At 41.8% G+C, this 19,498-nt stretch overlaps 1 protein-coding gene across 1 annotated transcript in view; it reads left to right on the top strand.

The window, feature by feature from the left end:
- Positions 1-19,498, top strand: part of ARHGEF28 (Rho guanine nucleotide exchange factor 28) — a 167,027-nt gene that overhangs the window by 128,182 nt on the left and 19,347 nt on the right. Inside the window, exons 32-33 of the mRNA XM_015413585.1 lie at positions 365-868; positions 3,739-4,039. Coding sequence (XP_015269071.1) covers positions 365-868; positions 3,739-4,039 — 805 coding nt within the window. The remainder of the gene's footprint in view (positions 1-364; positions 869-3,738; positions 4,040-19,498) is intronic.

Raw genomic sequence — 19,498 nt, 5'->3', positions numbered from 1 at the left:
GTAGAAATTGTTTCTATGCACCTCTTTTTGTATTCCTAGACATTTGTTTTCAGGACACAGAATGTATGTCCAAACATTTCTACCTTACTCAAGTTATCTGTCTGTTTTCACTGTTCCACAAAACAAGACCTGCAAAGGATTAAGGTGAAGCCCACTGAGGCAGAAGTTCTGAGCTCTGTGGCATTAAACTGCTGCATAATATTTACTGAAGGAGGAAAACAGTGGAATGAATATCGAACAAATCCGCCTATGTTGCACTACTGTGAGCTTGTGTGATGAATAGGTTTCCCCTTCCACTGAAAGCACTAATGTTTAAATTCTGTCTCTTTCATTTATGGAAACGGTGTTTTGCTTTGATGAAAAGGCAGCCTTAGCCATCCAGGATAGTCACATTGGAATCCATAAGCTTCTTCTACAAGAACATGAAAGATTCAGCTGGAGTCCCAGTTCTCGTAGCACCTCTGTCTTGGAACCAGAAAAGCACCGGACCTTTAAACAGAAGGAGGAACTGGCAAATGTTCAGAAGGTTCAGCACCAGTTTCAGCAAGAGCAGCAACGGTGGAACCGGGAATGTGAGCAACAGCGACAGGAGCACCTGACAAGGGAGAGCCAACTTCTGGAGAGGGAGGAGGAGTGCTTAAGCCAGGAGGAACTGCTTTGCAGGAACCGAGAAGAGCTGGATGCCCAACTGCAGGATTACCAGCAGAACCTGGAGAGACTCCGGGAGAGCCAAAGGATGGTGGAGAAGGAGCGAGAAACAGTGAAGTTACAGCACAAGATCTTGCGCCACTGGAAGCACAGCCACCAAAGCAATCTGCCTGGGGTAATCTCTCCAGGGGACAATGAGGCGTGCAAGACTTTATCCAGAGTAAAATCCCTTAATATCTCTTATAATCACTTTAACATTTGCTGTCTCTGTAATCCTTACCATAATACTTTGTGGCAGGCCAGTTTGCTCATCTCTCTGGTGTGTGTGTATATAAAGCACCATCAAGCTGCAGCTGATTTATGGCAACCCCATAGAATTTTCAAGGCAAGAGATGAACAGAGGTGGTTTGCTATTGCTTGCCCCTGCATAGCAACCCTGGACATCCTTAGTGGTCTCCCAAACAAGTGCTAAGCGGGGTTGACCGTGCTTAGCTTCCAAGTTCTGATGAGATTGGGCTAGGATGGGCCATTCAGGTCAGGGCTCTCTCCTTGTTACAGAAGGGTAGAGAATAGGGTTGCCAGGTTCCTTCTGTGGGGGTGGAGGATCTCGTAGCTCCAGCACCCGGTGCCTGCTGTCAGTTAGCCTGGCAATGGGAGGAAATGCCCAGGCAAAAGAAGGGAGTTGTGATTGATGTTCCCGGCATGATGATGTTACTTCTTGCATGACCTGGAAGTGATGGCACACTAGGTGACGCTCTAACATTTGGCCCAAACTCTATGATTAAGCCATAGAGTTTTGGAGAAAAGCTAGAGCATCACCCCCACTGCACGCAATGAAGTCACTTCGATGTCACACTGGAGATTGCTTGTCCTGGCTTAGATGTTATTGAGAAGTGAATTTCCCCCCCACTTTCCCATAGCATCTTGGTGCTCTGGGCACTTCCCAGGGTTTGCCCATCTTTTCTGCAGTCTTTCCCAAACTTGTTTTGCTTCAGTGTTTTGGGAAAGATCATAGCAAGTCCTGGAAGGCTTCCATGTAGGTGAGAATGTTCAGATTTTCCTGGTCTTATGCACACAGCAATTTTCTCTGCTCTAGTTCTCACAGCAGCCACACACATCCCATGACTGTGGGTTGTTTGTTTAAAAATGGACAATTGAATATCAGTGTGGTGTAGTGGTTAAGAAAGGCGAACTCTAATCTGGAAAACCACATTTGATTTCCCCATTCCTCTTCCACGTGAAACCTTGGGCCAGTCACTGTTCTCTCAGAGGTCTCTCAACTCCACCTACCTCACATGGTGACTGTTGTGGGGAGGGGAAGGGAAGTCAATCATAAGCTGCTTTGAAACTCCCAGGATAGAGAAAAGTGGGGTTTAAAAACCAACTCTTCTTCTTTTCCTTCTTTATACTGCAATTAATATAACAGTGGGTCTATCAGTTTCTCTGAAATCCCACCTCTCATTTTTTAAAAAGTAAGTCTCAAGCACTTTTTATTGTAAAGACATGCCTTTCCCCTTATATCTCTACAATGAAAGGAGTTAGAGATTGGAAAGAGGGGAACGGGGCATAGTTTGTACTGACTGGAAAATGTGAGGAAGGGAGGATATAGGAATGAGCTGCTTTCTCCTTATGGGGAGGAGGATAATTAAATTAGGCAAATTGGGAAGGCACATCTGCTGCACCTCATGTTCCTGTTGTCTTGGAGTCTTGCTGTTGCTGATGAGGAGCTCTGTTTGCTTAAACACAAATCAACTATGAATTGTATGTCCCAGAATTATGGGGAGGTGCTACAGGAGAGGGAAGCATCCTTCATCTTTGCTTTCTTCCTCTAAACAGCTATCTAAGATGTTACAAATTTGAGTGAAGGATCATTTATGTTAAAAAAAATAATCACAATTTGAAACAAATTAAACTTTCATTGTAAAATAAAGAAAAGTGAAGAAGGTTAAGAAAAGGTCGGATTGCACAGGCAGAGCCAGCCTTGTGACTTCTTCCCAGCCCAGTATGCAACTGGTCCCACTCAAGAGCTTCTAACATACTGCAGTGGCAGTGGATTTCTCTGTGGGCAGCAGCTCTCAGTGGGGCCAATGTTAACCCTTAATTTGACGCTTACTTTGGGCTCATTGTCTTTATTGGGCCAGTGTGCAGAAGACTGTGTTGATGGCTTGTGCGGCTGTTCCCACCTTATCCTAAGTTGTTTGTGTGAAACAGCTGCCACTGATAGTATCAGATTGCTTTGAATGGTATCACAGATCAAACCAAAGGGTGGACTTGTCCAGTAGCAACTTTTTACATGGACTTTTCAGGAGAAACTGGAAGTCACTTCCCAGTCCTCAGTGGCTGAGGTTGGTCTGTATCAGCATAATGAATAACATGAATGGGACTGCTGCCGATGGGCAGGACTGTGTTAGAAGGCTTTTGGTGAGGACAATAGGACTTGTTACTTACATCACCCAGCAAAAAGGCCTGGACTGATAATCATGGTATATTACTAGTAGTGAAGAGTATATTACTAGTAGTAAAGAGTCCCTGAGAGCCAGTTTGGTGTAGTGGTTAAGAGTGCGATCTGGGAGAACCGGGTTTGATTCCCCACTTCTCCACATGCAACTGCTGGTGTGACCTTGGATTAGTTACAAGTTCTTTCTGAGCTGTTCTCTCACGAGCAGTTCTGTCAAAGTTCTCTAAGCCCCACCTACCTCACCGGGTGTCTGTTGTGGGGAGGGGGAGGGAAAAGAGATTGTAAACCACTCTGAGACTTCTTCTGGTAGTGAAGGGCAGGGTGTAAACCCAGTCTCCTCCTTCTCCTCCTCTTCTTCATGCAAATAATTACATTGCAAAAGGGGTGGTGATGTCCCAAACAGTTTAAATGCTGAAAGAAGACTAAAGTAAAAAAAATTCTTGCATTTCTTTCATAATCTTTGCTTTTGATTCTTGGCAACAGATGAATATAGTGGATTTTTGTTCTGATTTTTACTCTCATCTTCAGCTATTTAATGATGCCAAAGTATAGAAAAAAGAACTATGATGACAAATACAAAATTGAAATATGGATTTATTTTTTATTTTGTTTGTGTGTTTTTGTGTATGCAGATCATGGGACATAATCGATCAGACAGTTTTTGTGGTGAAAGTTCAGTCTTCATAAATGAAGCTCTGTTACAGATGTCATTAAACCACCTTAACAGATCAAATTCACCTCTAGTTTACCAGGATTGTGTGCATGGATTAAACCGGCCAAATTTGGATTTATCAAGGACTAGTGAAAATCAAACAAACTGCAACACGGATACTTCTTGTCAGCCAGCATTTACCAGTGAGCTCTCGAAACCTGCAGACCTCTGTCATCATGCAGTCTCCTCCTGCACAAGCAACACAGATGATTGTAATAATCGTAAGTCATATTTGGATTAGTAAGTAACATGTCACTAGTATGTAACATGCAGAGTTAGGTGACCTTGTCTGATGTGTGTTTAAGAATCTTGAGAATTCCTACCTACTTATCTAAAACAAGTTTCTAGCCCTATCACACCCAGTCAGAATCATGCCACGGTTCAACATTTGAAGACTCCCTTAGACAAAGTATTCTTTGTCCTCACATCCAAAGGAAAAAGAGGAGGATGGTCAGGTGCAATATTGAACGTGCCAGCAGGTGACTTTGATGCTTATGGTGTAGGATTATCCTACTGCCTTCCCTAAGGGGTCTTCTGTAAAACTAGGTGATGATCAGGTTACTAATGATGAGAGAGAGCGGGAGGGAGGGAGAGAGAGAGAGGGAGAGAGGAGCAGGTCCTTAAAAGCCAGTATGCCAAAATTATGAACAAAAGGACCCTACCAATGAACATGGAAATCCTAGATATATTCTTACAATTTTCCATTATACAAAAATCCTGTCTATCTGTCTGTCTATCTGAGTTTCCCAAGCTTAAGATTCATTTTGAATACTTTCTTTGTTGTCATGTATGAATCAACGATATGGTTGTTTGGCAGTCTTGACACCAATATAAGAAAGCTTCTTAGACTTCTTCAGGATTGCTATATATTTATTATTAACTGTCTTTTTTGTATATTTATCCATGTATTTTTATGACAATTTTTGTAAAATGGAACACTGGGCGAATATAGTTTGGATTTTCACCTTAATTGTTTAGGGTCCTTTTTGTTTACAATTTTGGTATATGTGTTCTAAATGTGCATACAGAGAATGTGTGGATGTGCCCATTCTCTTCTGTTTCTGGGCAATGTTCTATATAGACATTGATGATTGTTGATGTATCTTCCAAGCAGTCCCATAGCTAGTGACAGAAGTGACATAGGCACGTGGGGGGTGCTCCGCTGGCTGCCCCCTTCTCTCCCCCCTGCCCCAAATTTCCACCTACAGCAGGCTTCCTCACCTCAGGTCCCAGCTGACGGAGTGGAGGCTCTCCTGGAAGGTGGAGACGAAGCCCTCCTCATGGCCCTCCAGGCTGATGCCAGCACTCAGCTGCACCTCCGCCAGCTTCTTGGCCCTCCCTCTCCCCTCTGCTCATCCTGTACCCATGTCCAAGCCCTAGCAGGGTTGGTGCAGCACGGCACACCTCTGGCACATCGCTGTACACCCCCCCTCCTGATCGCCGCCTATGCAAGGCTTTGTCTGGGTCACTGGCTATCCCGGCTGTTCTTTGCCGAAAACTTTTGCTCACCACCCAAAGTGACAAGCAGGTTGGAGGCAACTGGAAGGCCGGTTAGCCCAGGCCAGACCAGGCAGCAGCTCTTCCGGCACTCAGGCACCAGGCAGGGTTGGGTCCCTCAGGAAGCGAGATGCACCCAGCAGCCAGCCAAGTAGATTTGCGATGTACTAGAGGAAGAAGTGGGCAAGGGCTGTCTCCTGCTGCTGCCTCCCTTGGACCAGAAAGGCTTGCCAAGGGCTGAGCCAGGCTAAGCCTCCCATCTACTCGGGGTGGGGGGAGGGAGAAGGGCAGGTTAGGGAGGGGGTGTTGCTTCTAGGGCCCCACGGTAGGTACGGGCCTGCTTCCAAGTATTTCTCAACAGGTTTGAAATCCTTTTCAAGTCATGCCTTCCAGCACGTCACAGATGAAAACAGCAAATTAGAGCTATTCTCATACTAAAGGTTGTTTTGCCAGGCCTTCCTACTCCATGTTGTACATTGTTCAAGGATTTTTACTTCTAGACTGTTCATTTGCTCTGAAATAGCTGGTCTGCTTTAAAAACCAGGAGGCTGTTTTTGGGGAGAAAGATAAATGGTTGGCTCTAAAGAACCACAACCAGAACACTGCTCACAGAATGGATTTTTTCTGCCTCCTTCTTCCAAAAGCATTTTCCTGTAGCCTTAAAAGCACCTTGGGAATGGTATGAGAGGCAGGAAATGGCAGAAAATGTTCCTCCTCATGCACAAGTGGAAAAGGTAGCCAAGAGAAAAATAGTTGTTTTGTATAATATTACTGATAGGTCAAAAGCGACTACCCAAACACAGAGGGTGAAATGACAGTCTGTGTCTTATGTATGGCCTTAGTGTTCATGCTCAGTCATTTATATGTCAATGCACTAGAGCCGAAATACACTCCCCCCTTAAAAAAGTATATCTTCTTCTTTTAATCATTCCAGCAATGTTGAAAGTCCTCAATCTAATTAAGAAGGGTAAGAATCCTAATTACATACTGAAATGGATACAAGGCAGAGTTGCTGTACAAGTTTTACTTCAGGTTTTCTAGAACCCATTATCTATGGGTTATTCAGAGAGTAATATGCTGTAATAATTTTGAGACGGTCTCATCTGAAATTTGACCCAAATAGAATCAATTAGATGAAAGGAGACTTCCTTATTAACTCTACTATCATGTGACTCTCCTTGATAAATATGATAATCTAACATCTCTAAAGTTTTCCAGCAAGTACAATATCTACTTTTATATTCTTGTCCTGATATACACATTGCCTTCCTCTCAGGGAGGTTTCAGTGCAAAGAAGCCTGTGGGAAAAGCCATGCACATTAAGTGGTAGCTTCCTTCTTGCTTTTCCAGCTGGCAAACCTCCCTCCCCAAACCATGTTGTCACCTCCCTATTAAATTCCTGTCATGTTCCAAGAATCTTTGGTGAGTTGGGTTGCTTTTTCAAGGGTTTTAGCTGAAATGATATACATTTGATGTGAATGGGCCCTTATATATTATGTTTTAAATTTGTACTTAATAAATACATGTAGCTTTTTCTATATATCTTTTACATTTAGTTTTTAATATTGGCCCTCTTTTTCACATTTTACTAACCTTTGTTAGGTTCTGAATTTTAGTGTTATGGTTCAGTTTTTTGCCTTCTGTCCCTGCGTGAAGGACATGGGGCCAGTTCCCCAAAGTGCAAAGCTGACACTAGACTTTACATCATTTACAGGAAAAGGTGTGTTTGGGAAGAATGATTGGAAAAAAATTACATTTGCAGAAGATGAATCACTGTCTTCCTTTTTTAACCACCACTTTGGATAGTTAGAAACATGAAGGATATGAAAGCTTGTATCAATGTATCTTGAAAACAAATAAAGGATACATCTAGAATTCCAGCCAAATGCTTGGTGTAGAAACCAGATATTTAGCCAAGAGTTGAATCTCAAGTATACCTAAATTGTTTGGGAAATTGTACAACTAAATTTGACAAATGAACAACACTTCAACAAATATTCTGAAATGACATCATGCTGTTGAGGTGTTTGTTGCCAACAGTATTGAACTGAAGCCTTAAGGGGATGGCTCATTGAGTAAGCAGAGATTGAGGTCTGAAGCAGTCTTCTATGTATTGACTATAAATGTTGATGTTTTATACAAGGGATACCTAAAATATTAACTTCTTGGGAATCTTGGGAAGAAGAACATTTCCAGTATTGCAATGCTTTCTGCTAGAAGCTAAAATGACTAAACTGAGGCTATCATACTTTGGTCACACTATGAGAAGACAGGAGTCACTGGAAAAGACATTAATGCTAGGAAAAGATGAAGGCAGCAGGAAAAGAGGAAGACCCAGCATGAGATGGATTGACTCAGCAAAGGAAGCCACGGCACTCAGTTTGCAGGACCTGAGCAAAGCTGTGATGGATTGACTCAGCAAAGGAAGCCACGGCACTCAGTTTGCAAAGCTGTTAATGATAAGACATTTTGGAGAACATTAATTCATAGAGTCACCATAAGTCGGAGGCGACTTGACGGCACTTAAGACAAGCAGAATGTTTTCTGCATTCCCCATGTGCTGGCTGTGCAGCTGTGGCAGGGTGCCAATGAAAGCGCTGCCTAAGGGGCTGTGTGTCCACAGGGTTAAAACCCACCATGCCTCTGAATGACCAGAATGAGTTTTAGTTCTGCAGTTTTCTGAAAGTGTAGAAATCATATGGTGGGGAAAATAATTATTGGATGGGATCCAAAAGGGCCCTTGCAAGAGAAGAAGACACTTTCTTTTGCAGCTTTCCCTGCAGAGATACATCTTTCCCTTTCCTTGTAAACTCTAACCAGGAGTTCAGTTGGTCCTGGTCCTTCTCAGTGATTCAGATTGAGCACCAGTCAGCCCCACTGTGTATGTGTGTGTGTGGGGGGTCTGGCTTCCAGGATCAGTGTTGAACGTGTAGCAAAACCATGTGCCCTACTCTTCTCATACCAGAATCCACAAACATCATCATCATTTTAGTAGTAGTAGTAGTAGTAATTTACATCACCCTATAATTCTTCCAGTCCATAAAGCTAGTCTATGCCAAATAACTAGAACAAGGGTGTCAGACATAAAGCCTGGGGGCCATAACCAGCCCGTCCAGGGCTCTTACGCAGCCTCTGAGGAACTGGTGCAAAGGAGGGGACAGAAGGCTGTGGGGGGGGAGTGGGCGGAGGCACTGTGACTGTGGCTTCAGTATGGTGGAACAACCTCATCTTCAGCAGTCAAGCAGAATGGGAGCATTTGCCCAGTGTTGCACCACTGGCTCTCCAGTCCACCCATGTGGGTTTTCCTCTGAACTCTCCTCCCAGCCGATGGGGCCTTGCAGTGAGGATACACCAACTTGGAGCTTACCATCTGCTATCCTTTAAAAAGTTTATATCTCCGGTACCTGGCTTTCGTTTTATGGCACACATGGCCCAGCCCAGCCCGACTAAGTGACACTTATGTCAGATCCAGCTCTCGTAACAAATGAGTTTGACATCTCTGAACTAGAATAATCCCCATGAATTCTCATGCTGCAAAATACCCTGCTCACTTCGAGCACTCTCTATTCTTGATTCTGTTATAAGCAATTAATACAAGCACCTTTCCCCATTTCTCCATCACCCGGTCTCTCTTTTCACTACCTATCATGCTTCCCTCCCAACAAAGAAGTGTACCTGAGCATTTAAAGGTAACTTTGATGGAGAGCAAGAACCATTTAATAGATCTGAGTAGGTTCTGAGTAGATCTGCTTTGGTTTACACTGTAGGAGTGGGTGTGTGATTACAAGACAGAACACCTACTTTCCAGAATGCCCTGGGTTCAATCTCCAGTTAAAGGAAGGTAGAAAGTATTGGGAAAATACTTTGACTGTGGTCACGCACACTAAATAATCCACTTTCAATCATAAGAACATAAGAGAAGCCAATGTTGGATCAGGCCAAAGGCCCATCCAGTCCAACACTCTGTCACACAGCGGCCAAAAATACTGGGTGCCATCAGGAGGTCCACCAGTGAGGCCAGAACACTAGAAGCTCTCCCACTGTAGCCTTTCACACACCTGGCAAAGAAGCTCTCCCACTGTAGCCTTTCACACATCTGGCAAGTGAACTGGCAAAATCCTGTTGGAAAGTGCACTGAAAGTGGATTATTTAGTGTGTGTGACTGCAGCCTCTCTCTCTGCTGTCCTGGGCCCATTCTGCATCTAGCATTCGCTCCACTGATTTACCAAACCCATGTTGGAACGGAAATCCCCCTCTACATTGCATGCCACTTTCACTTTCTTTGATTGTCGGATTTTATTGTAGCCTCCACACTGCATGCTGGTTTCACTTCCTTTGGTCTCTCGGTTTTATGGTATTGTCTGCATAGATTTATGACATTTTGTTGACGTTCGGGGTGACTCTGCAGTCAGTACGGTGTTGGCCCGGGGTATTTGAATGTGGTTTTGAGCCACATCTTTTTCTGTTCCAGTGTGGGTTTGGTAAAACAGCGGAGCGAATGCTAGATGCAGTATGAGCCCTGGAGGATGACCTAATCAGCAGTACCAAACTAGATGCCTCTGCATAAGGCAGCTTTATGTTCAAGTTTGTGTCAGCAGGTGGAGGGCACGGGGAGTGGGGCTCAGATTGTGCAGTATTCATATTTTCAGATAAATGTGTTGCCTTGTGAGCAACATTGCTACTGCACCAATACACAGTGCAGAACCTTTCCTGAGCAAAATGCACAAGTACTTGAATTATTTATTTGGTGATGGTAAATTTGAGCCTTTCCACTGACCGCAGAGCACAAAGTTTCATGTAATGAAGCATCAGTTGCAGGATTCTTAGTGGAAGTGAATGCTGGGAAAATGGTCTCTTGGGAAATAACATCCCTATTTGTTTAAGACGGATGGTAAAATGAATTAAATCATCATCAGGGCACTATCGAAATGAAACATAAGTGGTTGTATGTTGTGTACATTGAGAGTGTTTCAGACAGCAATGAGCTAAGCCTGGATTCGTTGTTTGCTACTTTTGATGGTACTCCATTTCTTCACAAACCCTAAGTATACCCTTTATCAACTAGAGGAAGGATTCTCATTTAGGTTAGACACAGTGGCTGAAAACCATGTTAGGTAGCTTTTACCAGTATGATATGTGACATCTGCCAGAGAATCCTTAGAATCTTAGAATCCTACTCATGTCTCTCCAACAGGGCTTACTCCCATCCAAGTGTTCTTAGGATTGCACTGTTAGTAACTTAGAGCTGACTAATGCAAAGAGAGGATTTCCTCCTCTAGTTTCTAAAAGTTTTTTAAATGGTTTTTCTTTAAAGGAAAGAAATCTTGTACTAGCATTTTGTTTCTCTTGGGGAAGGGAAGGCTAGATGGTAATCTCGTGGTTTTTGAAGTGCTTTTGGCATCTCTGCTAGCAGCCCATTAGACATTTGCAAATGTATGATTTATTGAAGCAGTGTGGACTATTAACTTAAGTAAAAATAGCACAACGGGCCAAAACTGGCTCAGATGCATTTGCAGCAACCGTTCCAATGACGTCAGTACTTGGGTGGGGGGAGTTATAAGCAAGGAATTGCCCTTTAGATAGCTAGATATAGATGAGGATCATTCTGTCTTTCTCTGTGTTAAAAGTGGTATGTATTTATTAATATCAAAATATTCAGAAGAGCCTACAAGGGCACACAATGGATTTTTTTAACGTTTCTCTTCATAATGCAGTTTTTATTGTTATATATGTATTTTTTGCATTCTGCCTTTTCCTAAGGACCTTAGGGCATAGTACATGGCCTCCCCCTTATCCTTACAAATAACCCTGTGAGTTAGGTTACTCTGAGAGTGGTGTTGAATGAGCTACATAATCTAAGAGAGAGGGACTTGACTGTGGGTTCTCTGGTTTTAGCCTATACACCACACAGGTTTTTTAAAATGATGTTACTCTATTTAAAAAGTAACCCAGAATAATAAAAGTACCAAAAGCCAAGTCTATCCCTTTATTTTACAGTTCTGACTAAATTGACTGTCGTGGTGGATGTGGGTGTTCCCATTCTCATGCACACATTAAGTGGCTAAATTATAATCTGTGACTGATATAAACAAGATTAATTTCTACATGAGCCATTCAGTCTGGAATGAAAGTCATATGTTCAATTGGCCAGCCTATTGCTTCCAAGTGTTTTCTATGATGTTTTTCTGTTGTTGGTGTTGTTTTTAAGACCTGATTTGTGGCATTTTTAAAATATAACTGCAATACCAGCCTATCCATTGTAAACTGTCAAAGCATTTTCTCAGAACTGCTGTCCCTTTTAATTTTTCTCCTTGGCCCTTCTTTTAAAAAGGCTTTTCCTTTCCAGGTTCTTTATTTGTTGCTTTCTTTATTCCCTGGGAAGAAGGGTATTTGCTAGTTTTCATCCCAAAACAGGATCATATTAAGGCAGTAAAGGAAGATTCATCGTATATGGGGAAAGGATGATGGAGACTAATTGTACAAATGTTGTACAAACCCTTCTCCCCAGTTTCTAGTTTGCTCCCTGTAAGGACGCCTGACCTGGATATCCCAGGCTAGCTCTATCTTGTCAGATCTTGGAAGCTGAGTAGGGTTGGCCGGGGTTAGTATTTGGATGGAAGACCACAAAGGAATACCAGGGTCGCTATGCAGAGGCAGGCAATGGCAAACCGCCTCTGAATGTCTCTTGCCTTGAAAATCCTATGAGATCACCATACATGGGCTGCAACTTGACAGCAAAAGAAAAGAAAAAAACCTGTAAGGAACTTTATGGGTGTGGGGGCATTTAAAAAGAGATCATTTGTTCACAGAGATCATTAGGTAGCTTGGCTCTGAGAGAGCAGTTCAGGAGGAAATAGTGTGCAGAAGGTCAGAATGGTAGACTGTGGGACAGAGAAACATGGCCTTTCTTTTGTTTATGAATTTATTTAAAACCTTTACTGGCCACCTTTCTCCCTTGTGGAACTCAAGGTGGCATAAAAGGTTTACAAAATGACAATTAAAGCAATATAAATGAAACAACTGTTATAAAACCCCATATACTCACAATTTAAAAACTTCAATTAGGAGTTTGCTGGGCCTCACAAAAAATGCTCTGCTAGCTTTCATTGTCATTGACGATGCCAACAAAATGTTTCATAAGTTACAAAAGAGATTTGATATCTGCAGTGTGCATTCCAGTGCAGTTTTCATGCTGTGTGAATTCAACATTGCAGTTGGTTAAGTAAGTTGATGGTAGTTTGCTGGAGGTTCTGGTTGCTTGACTTTGAGGGGGCGTAAATGTGGATTTTGTCTTACAACCAAGGCTGAATCTGCATCTGCTGTGTAATGCAGTTTCGGTCTGCTGTGGCACTGTTGTATACGGTTCCCCCTTTGCCTCCCATTTTGTCTCAGGATAAAAGCTAGCTGTCTGCATCAGACCTCACCATGGCAACCATGGGGGCACAGGAGAGAGAGCATGCGAGAGAGGGGGGAGGCCTCCTGGGGTGCCAGCAGGGGCACTGCGCTGCGGGGAGGAAATGGCACCTGCAACCCCCCTGCGCAGAAAGTAAAGGGGGGTGACCTTGCGGAGGGGGAGACAGAGGGGGGCTGGAAAGTGAATGAACTGGGTAAAAAACACAAAACACCTGGTGGTTGCCAGGCAGGGTGTTTTGGGGACTGCCCCATGGTTTAGGGGTGAGCATGCAAAAAAAATATGATTGCAGGAAAATGTTCCCTGGCTGCTTTTAAACACAGACAAGTGGGGGGTTGGGATTCGGCTCCAGTTGTCTGCTTATTGCTCACAGCAGCTCAAGGGTGGGGAGAAACAATTGGACTGGCTTGAAACCAAATCCAGATAACACTGTGAGACGCCTTGGTGATCTTGGAGTTGCCACTAGAGGGCAATAAAATGATGCAGACAGCCGGTGCTGAGACGAAACAATAGGAGTATGGATGCAAGATGAGATGATTTGTGAAATGATGTGGGATCGGCAGCACAGCGGCTGGAAAGACCAATGCAGATTGGACCCAAATCTTGTCATAGGCAGTCAGGCAGTAAAGGCATCTCTTATAAATAATAGCTGTCTGGATCATAATATACAGTCTCCCAAGAGATTAAAGTGTGGAATGCCTCTATTGCACACAACTTTTGTAAATAACCTTGAATATTCCCATTCCTTTACTGAAGTGTTGTAGGGGAGTGACCTGTGGATTCCCTGATCTAGAGCTTCTTGGATTTGTTTCAGCAACCTGGTTGCCACCTAATTGCTATCTTTGCTAGTTTATATCACAAAATAGGATAGTGTTCAGGCATGAAAGGAACATGTACAAAGTCATTTGTGAACAGTACAATAAGCACAAGTTATTGTTAGGAAGACATCATGGGAGCTTGTTTCTTAGATATTACACAGTTAATGAGTATGTGCCTGACAAGTGCTTTGTTTTAATAGTTTGTCAAGATTTATTTTAATAGTTTATCAAGGTTTTATGCACATTTCATCAAGCACTTTAGAACTTGGAACAGATTACAGTGAATGAATAATTCACCCTAATGGCGGGGGGAAACCCTTTGTGGACTATGAATTTTTAGAAAACAGCAAGTAAGCACACATAATAAAAATCATGATACTTAGTCATAAAATGGACTTTGCTCATTTTTAAAAAATGAAATTCAGTGTTAATTATTTATGATAATATTTAGGCTGTACCAGGAAATGTCCTATTGTCTGCAATATAAAAATAATAAATAAAAATTGGGTGCAGTCCACCACCAATCAAAGTAAATGTCAAAATTCCCATTGATTTTCATGTAATTCATTATTTGGCAGGATTCCTGAAATTTGTTATTATGGAATAGCCCCATTGACCTTAATAGACCCATTTGGGAGTAGTTTTAGGAGCACAGTCTTGACCCTGTGTTTATATCACTTTAGATGAACCTGTGCCACTGCAAAGATGATAAACATTCCCTCCCCCATCAAAATCAGGTTTGTTGCTCAAGGATCTTTAAGTGGCAGAGTACCAAGAGGCCTTCACAAACCTCAGTTTGTGTGTCAATTGTATCCTTTTTAAAAGAAGATGACCAGAGTTGTCTTTTCTTTAGTAACATCCAGGCTTGACAGTGCAAATAATTATATAAGGGGATGCTCTTAAAAGTGTTAACTTTTAAAACTTAAAATGATTCAACGTATGACTGCGAGGACTGACCTTTGCGGTTACATCTTCTTCTGATATTTAAAAGTTCTTTAGTACTTTCCAGTTTGTTTGTAGGTAAAATTCAAAGTCCTGATTTTTACTATAAAGCTCTAAATATTTGGATAGCAAGGTGTCTCAAGGAGTGCCTTGATATTATTAAACCTTCTCAGCAGGCCCCACCACTGGAGGCTGGGGGATGAGAACAAGTGAAAGGAACTTTACTGTGTTAGAATTCTCTTTTTAGAAAGATCTGATTGGTACCATCATATTCTCTTGCTGCTTCCAGAATAACAGTGCAGCCCTAAGCAGAGTTACATCCTTCTAAGTGTTGTACGTATTAGATTCCATGTCAAAAATGAAGTCAAATGAGGAGGAAGATCTATGTTTTATTTCAATTAACAAGAAAACAGTTGGACCAAATAGTCCATCCAAAATGGACTACTTTCTTCTCAGCATATTCAGGAGATATGCTTCAATTAACAGGAAAACAATTGGACCAAATAACTCATCAAAAATTGACAACTTTCTTTTTCTTCTTCTTCCTCATCATCTTCTTCTTCTTGAACATATTCTGAACATATTCAGGAAATACATGATATTTTATACATGGACTGACATCATCAAGAAAACAATATTCAAAAAGCATAATTGGTTACAAAAGACAGTGGTAATTTGAGTAATAAACCTCTGATTGGCCAGATGTAAAAAGAGATGTACCTACGTAAATCTAAGTGTTTAATTAACCTAATCTAAAATGATAATGGGCAAGGATTTTTCATATCCCAAACAAAAGTATTTGTTACTGATACAAGACTAAAATCTTCTGACTCAGACATTGCAAGGTTTTGCCCTTAAGAACTACAGAATCATGAACTTTATACCTATTATCTTGTCTGCTAACAATATCAGAACTACAAGAGGAAAGCCTTCTATATAACAGGCCCTTTCTAACGTCCTAATAAAATATCGCTTAAAAGAAAAATCCATAAAACCAAAAAAAAATATGAATATGAACAATCAAGAAGAAAAAAAACCTATATAAAAAAATCTTTATATTCCCATTCATACTACGTAAGTGCATGGTTCTCCAGAGCATTTAATAGTTAATTTCAGGTGGGCAGCCAAGTTGAACAAAGTTTGAGTCCATTGGCACCTTTAAGACCAACAAAGTTTTATTCTGGGTATAAGCTTTTGTGAAGAAGTGTGCATGCACATGAAAGCTAATACCCCCAAAATAGTAGTTAACGTTGGCTATCTTTTGTCAGTGTGTGTACTTCTGCAGTCCATCTTTATTTGGTTTTTAGAATTGTTTAGCTTTAATTATTTACTATTTATGTTGTAAGCCACCTTGAACCCTTTTACATTAGAAGGGTGGGGTATACATCTTGAAACATATGAACAGATTAGACTCAATTATTAATGTATATTTCTGAGCCGTATCTAGAAATGTAACTTTTGATTCCATGGAAAATGGTTTTCTATTTGTTTTTTTTCAGAAAAAAAAACTCTTGGGGAAAACCTTAATATATCCCATACTTACTACCCTAAACTTATTTATAAGTTAGGTAGCATATGACATTGTAGCATTTAACAGATTTATAAAACTATAAATGACTGTTTTCTGTAAGCAAATTATTAATATACAGAATATTAGAAAGAGTTCTGAAAACTGTTCCAGCATATGCTGCCTTAGCCAAATGTATCTTGGATTTTGCCTTCTGAGAGGTGGGGGGGGGAGAACATATAAAAAAGGAAAACAATTTTTATAGTAAACAAAAGGGAGTGTGTGTTGGTCAACTTGTTATCACTGAAAACAATGAACTATATAGTATGTATAATACACAATGTAGTACACCTACTGTGGACAAAATTAGATACATTTACACAAATATATTCCTGAAAATATTGTGTAAGTCTACAATATACATATGAGTTATTTTCTAGTGCAATATATTTTATTCCATAAAATCTTCCTGCTACATATGATCCTAAGGTATTTTATATTGAGCATTTTAAAAAAGTGTTTAACTGATTCCAAAACAAAAAATATTTAATAAGAATTTTTTCAGTACACTCCCAAATCTCCAGTATTTCTATTTGAAAAACTGGTCCTCAGAAATATTCCGAAACAACTAATCAATCAGCATCAGCACTTTATGAATTATGAATTATAACTGAATTGTTTTTAGATGATTTTATGTGGATTTTAATTGTTATTTATGTATTGATCAGTGTAAGCCACCTTGAGCCTGCTTTGCGGGGAGGGTGGGGTATAAATCAAATGACTGAATGAATAAATAAATAAAACTTCCATGAAGTGGGTGCCACATAGGGTTAAGAAGTTGTCATTATGGTGGACCCACCTAGGGCTGCCAAGTCCCCCCGGGGGGCAGGTAAACCCCCGCTTTGGAGGCCCGATTTTTGCCGCCGCGGAATCAGGCCCCGGGGGAAACCCCACCCCAGCGTGCACGTCAGCCGGAGGTGACGTGATGACGCCGGGCACACTGGGGGTGGGGCCACAGCCATCTAAGGCCATCAGATGGCTGTGGCCCCGCCCTCAGCGTGCCCGGCGTCATCACGTCATCTCCTGCTGATGTGCATGCGGCGCGCGCACGCGCGCTCAAGACGCCATCCGGGAGCCCTCCGCCGCGGAGCAAAACAGACTTGGGAACCCTAGACCCACCCCACATAGGCTTTCAATGCCTTGAATTGTGCTTTGGAAGCAAGTAGGCAGCTGGTATAGTTGAGTCAAAATAGCTGTCATCTGCACCCTGTGTCCAGTTCCTGTCAAAATGGGACGTAGAATTCTGCACCATTTTAAGCTTCCTCCAGGCCACCTTGAAGGCCAACTCAAGCTTTGTAGGTTGCCTTGAAGTAACCTAGAAAGGGAGATCCTGGGGCAAGGTTGTTGTTGGCTTACCAGGAAGTTGGTGAAAGCCGTCCTAGTCCCTGCTGCTCCCTCCATATCAAGTGACATGGATTAACGGCTGTTTGAGTCTAGGGGTATCAGTGAGGAGGAGGTGAAATTCAGTCCCCTTGATCAATGTCCCCAGCAAGAATGCTTGTCTTTCAGTGAAATCTCCCAGGGCGTTCTGAAAGCTCACTGAAAAATATGGTGAAAACTATCCTATTGCCCATGAAAAGCATCTTGGACCGTAACTACCACTTTGTGCAAGGCCTAGGCCAAAGGTCTGCAAAAATTCTGAAATGAGCTTGCTTTTGGTGTCTGCATAAGTGGACATGTCTTCTGTACCAAGTGTCTGCACCAAGGTTTACCAGTTGCCTCCTAAAGAGACCAAGTGAATGATAAACTAGGAGTGGATATGCAGGCAGGTTCACAACTGCCATTAAATAAAGTCCTGGCTGCAGAACAAAGAAAAACTTCAGAATAAAGCTCTAAGGGTTCCAGATGCATTTACAGAGCAGCTAAATGCAATAACAAGCTCTGATCTGTGCAAAGTGCCCTGTTCATTCCTATAGCTGCTATTTCAGGTGCCAGTAATGATACTTTAAATTGCACCATTTCTTTGAAGCACCAGTATGTAATACAAAATTAAATACAATTATTACACTGTTCAATAATACATGTAGACAAAGAAATGACATGAAGCTTATGTCTGCTATACTTACTATGGATGGCTTCTAGTTCTAGATAAGAAATTAGTAACCATCTACCATAGGAAGTACAGATTAAAAGCTACCACTGATAGTGTACATATGGTGTAGGTGTTAAGAGCGGCGGACTCTAACCAAGTATGATTCCCCACTCCTCCACATGAAGCCTGCTGGGTGACCCTGGGTCAGTCACAGTTTTCTCAGAGCTCTCTCATCCCCACCTACCTCACAGGGTGTGTTGTGGGGAGAGGAAGGCGATTGTAAGACGCTCTGACACTCCTTGATGTAGTGAAAAGTGGGGTATAAAAACCAACTCCTCCTCTTTCTCCTTCTCCTCCTCCTTCAACTGAAAAGCTTACAGCAGTACAGTCAATATACAAATTACAAGGTTTTGAATATAGAGTGTGTTAATGTTGTATGTCTTGAAATAGGAAGATTCAAAAAAATGTATTGGATTGCAAATGGGATTCTTGTTATTTTGAGGGCCTCAGGTTAGTGGGATTCAAGAATATCCTATATTTAGTTGAGGTCAAAGGTAAGTAGTGCCCCAATAAGAATGGGTTTCAAAATACCTGCTTTTACTTTGCTATTGTTAGTGTCCATTATATGTGTGTGTGTGTATAAATTTTTAATGATACATTTATAACTATACATTTATAGGTTCCATAGGTTCTTTATCCATTACCCCCCTTATTAGAGCCCAGCTGTGTTTAATGAGCTGGAAAAAGAGCAGGCCAATAAAACATGTGTTCATTGTTACAAGAATACCAATTGAACCACATGTTTGCATGTGATTATACAGATAAAACTTCAAAGCTTGGTACAAAGGCAGCTTAATGGAGAGGTCATACTTAACTGATCTAAATAAGCAGGAGAAGCCAATTGGCAGCCAATATCCTATATTTAGGGAAGGTCAAAGGTAAGTAGTGCCCCAACAAGGATGGGTTTCAAGTAATACTTGCTTTTACTTTGCTATTGTTAGTGTCCATTATGTGAATTATCCATAGTACTAGGAGTAAGGCTCGTTGTGGGAAGAAATACAACGAGCTCTAGAAGGAAGCTCCAGGTGAGTGTCCCGGCTGTGGCAGAGGGAAGAGAAAAATAGAGGGAGGCAAGCCATGTTTATTTCCTTCTGCTTAGCTATAAGGCAGGGCTGTCAGTCATTTTGCTGCCCCAAGTGGGTAGTATGGGAGGACAGCCTCATGGTAACAAGTATGGTTCCCTTCACCCCTGACTTATTTTTTTTGGAGGGGGGTTATGCAGTGGCACCTAAGGTAGAAAAGCACCTCCTCCTATGCCATGTCTTCTGGGTTCCAAGGGTCTGGAAAGCGGTTCCATAGCCAGTTACAGGGTTGCCAACTCTGGATTGGGAAATACCTGTAGATTTTAGGGGT

The sequence above is a fragment of the Gekko japonicus genome, unplaced genomic scaffold (assembly GCF_001447785.1).
Source record: "Gekko japonicus isolate JY-2015 unplaced genomic scaffold, Gekko_japonicus_V1.1 scaffold318, whole genome shotgun sequence".
Classification (NCBI taxonomy): domain Eukaryota; kingdom Metazoa; phylum Chordata; class Lepidosauria; order Squamata; family Gekkonidae; genus Gekko; species Gekko japonicus.
The sequence above is the reverse complement of the archived record's forward strand: the minus strand, read 5'-3'. Positions and strand labels throughout refer to the sequence as shown.